The sequence below is a fragment of the Pyxicephalus adspersus genome, chromosome 6 (genome assembly GCF_032062135.1).
Source record: "Pyxicephalus adspersus chromosome 6, UCB_Pads_2.0, whole genome shotgun sequence".
Taxonomy (NCBI): domain Eukaryota; kingdom Metazoa; phylum Chordata; class Amphibia; order Anura; family Pyxicephalidae; genus Pyxicephalus; species Pyxicephalus adspersus.
Genome location: NC_092863.1, coordinates 108,070,698 through 108,075,356, shown reverse-complemented (window position 1 = coordinate 108,075,356; position 4,659 = coordinate 108,070,698). Strand labels below are relative to the sequence as shown.

The 4,659-nt window shown below is 45.3% G+C and overlaps 1 protein-coding gene across 1 annotated transcript; it reads left to right on the top strand.

Moving 5' to 3' along the window:
- The first annotated feature begins 1,119 nt into the window (after window positions 1-1,119).
- LOC140332369 (resistin-like) lies at window positions 1,120-4,228 on the top strand. The gene is made up of 4 exons (XM_072413640.1): window positions 1,120-1,144; window positions 1,239-1,378; window positions 3,325-3,402; window positions 4,023-4,228. The coding sequence occupies exons 2-4, from the start codon at window positions 1,273-1,275 to the stop codon at window positions 4,154-4,156; spliced, it is 318 nt and encodes a 105-aa protein (XP_072269741.1). The 5' UTR covers window positions 1,120-1,144; window positions 1,239-1,272; the 3' UTR covers window positions 4,157-4,228.
- The last annotated feature ends 431 nt before the right edge of the window (window positions 4,229-4,659 follow it).

The window sequence follows — 4,659 nt, the reverse complement described above, 5'->3', positions numbered from 1 at the left end:
AACCTCCATCCAACGTCACCTCCTCTACCCAATATGTCTAGCGCCCCCAACTGTGACCTCCATCTGTTGCCACCTCCCATTCCCAATGTATTTAGCACACCCAACTGTCACCTCCATCCAACGCCACCTTCTTTTCCCATTGTACCTAGTGCCCCCAAATGTCACCTCCATCCACTGCCTCCCCTCCTTCCTCTTGTATCTACTATGTAAACTATGTAGTTTTCTCCTACATCCACCACCACCTCCTCTTATCATTATATCTAGCGCCCCCCACTGTCACCTCCCCTTCCCAATGTATCTAGCGCCCCCAACTGTCATCTCTATCTTCCTCCACCTCACTTTCACCTTGTATCTAGTGCCCCCAACTGCCACCTCCCCTTCCCAATGTGTCTAGTGCCCCCAACTGCCACCTCCATCCACTGCCACCTCACCTTCCCATTGTATCTAGGGCCCCCAACTGTTCCCTACATCCACCGCCACCTCCCCTTCCCATTTTATCTAGCGCCCCCGTTGTCACCTCCATCCACTGCCACCTCCCCTTCCCAATGTATCTGGAACACCCAACTGTCACCTCCATCCGCCATCACCTTCTTTTCCCATTGTTTCTTGCGTCCCCAACTGTCATTATTATTATTATTATTAATAAACAGGATTTATAAAGCACCAACATATTACGCAGCGCTGTACATTAAATAGGGATTGCAAATGACAGACTAATACAGACAGTGACACAGGAGGAGAGGACCCTGCCCTGAAGAGCTTACAATCTGTCATCTCCATATACCGCCACCACCCTTTTCTATTGTTTGAAACGCACCTTTCCAGGTAGGGAACATTATTTTCTATTTCCTTATTTTTCAGTCTGATAATTTGCATTTTGGAAGTTTGATGCAATGCCCTGATGGGTGAAATGTTTTGTGTTTTTGATAAAAGAATGTTTTTATGTTTGGAATAATCTTGCAACACATCCTCTGAACATTTAGAATAACAAGATAATATTTAATTTGTTCTCTCAATGTGTAGATGCACGTACCAAGAATAATTATAGGTGGGGCTGCCCTTTGTTCCAATAGGCGGACACCTTGAACGCTGTATAAATATCTGTACTGGATGGACAGAGAGTATTCAATTTCCAGACAAATAGGTGAGAGGGAACCCATGGCTGAGTACTGGAGAATAGCCATTGGCCGGGGTATATTCATATTAATATTCATTTCTCTCTATTCTTCCCTCCAAAGGTTCTGGTGCTGAGTCCAGAGAACCAACGCTACAATGAAGATTTACATGGCCATTCTTCTCCTCCTTCCACTGCTGGGCCTGGTGAATGGACACGGATGTGACGAAGCCTGCACCGTAGAAAATGCTATTAAATATTTAGGTAATGGAAATGTTCCCTGATCCCTCCATGACTGTGTTACCCTCCCAGACCTCTCTGTATGTCTTCTCTTGCATTATATATCATATCAGGAAAACACATTACCAAGCTCCAAAATTATTCTCCTTATCACAATGTCATCTGCACCAGCATCACACTTTTCACATCTTCTTCTACCATCTATATTCCCTGTTATACCCCAATAGTTTGTAAGCTCCTCTGCCTTCTGTATCCCCCTCATAGGTTGTTTCATACTCTTGCACTTATTTCTGTGTTTGAGGATGAGGCTTCCGTCCATAAGTGATCTTCCTAATGCACCTACCTGTAGGATTCCTATTTTTGGCCCTTTCTGCAGGCTTATTGTTTCCTGGTAATCAATGACTGAACATTATGTCCTCATCCTCACTCCCACTCACCTGCTTGCCCAAAATTTGGTCTTCTTCTGTTTCTCAGGTGTTAGAGCTTCATCTTCTTGTCCATAGACTGGTCTTCTGTCTCTTCAGAGTCAGAGCTTGGCCTCCTTGCCCATGCTCTGGTCTTCATCAAGATCTTCATCTCCTTGTTCATAATCTGGTCTTCTTCTTTCTGGTGCCAGAGCTTCTTATCCCGGGTTCATCATTTAGTCTTCTTCTGTCTTTCAGGTGTCAGAGCTTCACCACCTTGTCCACACTTAAGTCTTTTTCTGTACTCAGGTGTTAGAGCTTTACCTCCTTGTTCGTGGTCTAGCCATGTCTCTCTGGTATCCGGGCTTTATCTCCTTGCCTGTACTCTGGTCTTCTTCTGTCTAGCAAGTTTCTTAGCTTCACTTAGCCTCCCTTCTCTCATGTGTCAGAGCTTCACTTTCTTGCCCACACTCTTTTCTGTCTCTCAGGTGTATTAGCTTCATTTCCTTGCTCATGGTCTAGCCTTTTGTCTCTTGGATATCAGGGCTTCATCTCCTTGTCCATACTCTGCTCTTCTTCTGTCTCTCAGGTGTCAGAGCTTCACCTCCTTGCCAATCTTCTGTTCTTCTGTGTCTTAGCCTCACCTCCTTGTCCCCACTCTGGTATTCTTCTGTCTCTCAGGTGCCAGATCTCACCTTCTTGTCCACACTCCTGTCTTCTGTACTCAGATGTCAGAGCTATAACATTCTTGCAGATAATCTGGTTTTCTTCTTTCCCTCAGGTGCCAAAGCTTCTCCTCCCAGTTCATAACTTAGTCTTCTTCTGTCTTTCAGGTGTCATAGCTCTACCTACTTGTCCATACTCCGGTTGCCTTCTGTCTCTCAGGTGTACGAGATTCACCTCCTTGTCCATAGTCTGGCTCTTTCCTCTCTTGTGACTTTCTATCTCACACATTTTCTTCAATCCTCAGATGATGGATGTGTGGTGGAGCCGGTATAGACCAAGCTTCTGTAGGTCATCAGAACCCATGCTCAGGTTCCCTTCTTCACCTGCTCCCCACAATGTCTCTTGTAGACCGGTTCTCATACAGTAACTTGAACAACATGATTTTCTTCTACAAGAATCAGAACATTTCCTCCTCACCAATCATCCATGATTCATTGATCAGCTGACCCAGTGATGGTGTCTGTACTGGATGGACATTTTGTATTGTTAATCCTTCATAGGCAGAATCAGATCACCTGAAGATACCAAGAAAGCACCAAGCATGTATGTGGTGCTCCACAGGCTTCACCTGACCGTGATGTCATACATATGTCATAAATAAATACTGTGTGATAATAATAATAATATTACATGGAGATCTCTAATGTTCCCACTGAGATTGGTGTCCCCAGAGGAGGAAGTGATGGTGAATCCCACTATTGGGGAAAAACACTGCAATAAAATACAGGCAGAGGATCTCCCCACCACTATTCCACCCAAATATGTAACACATATATAACAAACATATTATTAATACAAATATACATCAGAAATGAGTCATTATTATTTTTTACATTTCAGTGGAACATACCTACCCAGTCCCAGAACTTGACTGTACAACCGTTAATGCCCGTGGCGCCGACGTCTCCTGCCCTACCGGTAAGATTTGTAACCTCATCTATTTATCTATATTTCTAGTCATAGGTGACAACACTGCTGTGCGATTTTACTGCAGAGTGAATGGCGTTGTCGCCCTGTTAGAGGTAATGGAAAATAATGAATCTATCAACAGCTTCAGTAGGATAGATTTTATTATAGGAAAACTTTATCTTTCTCCAGCAGGGTTCTATTCTCATCACCAAGGGGGAGTAATGGCCCTGTCTGGGGCCCCTTCACATCTACCACCCCTGACCTATGACCCCTGTACTGTCACTTGTTTCGGCTGTAGTGAGCAATTTGTGAATCTTTATTACAAAGGCAAGGGCTGACATAAGTATGGAAATGGCCACACCCCTGAGGATCCTGTGCAGATCTAACCTGGAGAATCCAGTGTTCTGTGTTGTACATGGTTGGAGCCACTTGGAGAGAACTTTCCTCATATAAAGTGCTCGAGATTCTTATAGTGGGGAGTGGGAATTATGCAGAAAATGAAATCCCACGTCGAAGGGTAAACTGGGGCCTGAATGACAAATTGCCCTATAGGTGGTCCCTATATTGGGGGAGGGTGGAGACTGAAAGGTCTTGAAGTTCATTGGATACATTGTGTTCTCTCCTCCCAGGTTACTTGGCAACTGGATGTTCTTGTGGGATGGCCTGTGGCTCCTGGAACCTCGTCGGCAAATCCCAGTGCCACTGTCAGTGCGCCAACATTGACTGGACCTCAGCAGTCTGCTGCAGAAATGTGCGCTCCTAATTATCGCACCCCTGCGCCTGTGCTAAGGGCCAAACATGATTTACTGAAATAAAGAGGAAACTTTGCAATGTATACCTGGCAGGTGTGTCTTTCCCACTCCACCCACTGATTACACATGAAATATGACACTGTCACAGATACAGGTGACATCTCTTCCATCACATACACAAGCATGGACTCCACTTCCAAGCATCCCTTGCAGCCAATCCAAGCTGCAGACACTGCGGACGTGCAACACATTTCAAGACCAATAATTTTGTAAGACATGGAGAGCCCGTTTACGGTCCGTATCCACAGACATAAGGGAACCCCAAAACCCTGGGTCTAGAGAGACATGGAGGGCCCACCTGGTGTCCTGATATGTATAGAGAGACATGGAGGGCCCACCTGGTGTCCTGATTTGTATAGAGAGACATGGAGGGCCCACCTGGTGTCCTGATATGTATAGAGAGACATGGGGGCCCACCTGGTGTCCTGATATGTATAGAGAGACATGGGGGCCC

What these genes read in the sequence shown, in the direction of transcription:
- LOC140332369 (XM_072413640.1), top strand. Translation starts at nt 1,273, where the DNA reads ATGAAGATTTACATGGCCATTCTTCTCCTCCTTCCACTGCTGGGCCTG. An exon ending in AAATGCTATTAAATATTTAG is followed by an intron (nt 1,379 to 3,324) that starts GTAATGGAAATG and finishes TTTACATTTCAG; the next exon opens with TGGAACATACCTACCCAGTC. An exon ending in CGACGTCTCCTGCCCTACCG is followed by an intron (nt 3,403 to 4,022) that starts GTAAGATTTGTA and finishes CTCTCCTCCCAG; the next exon opens with GTTACTTGGCAACTGGATGT.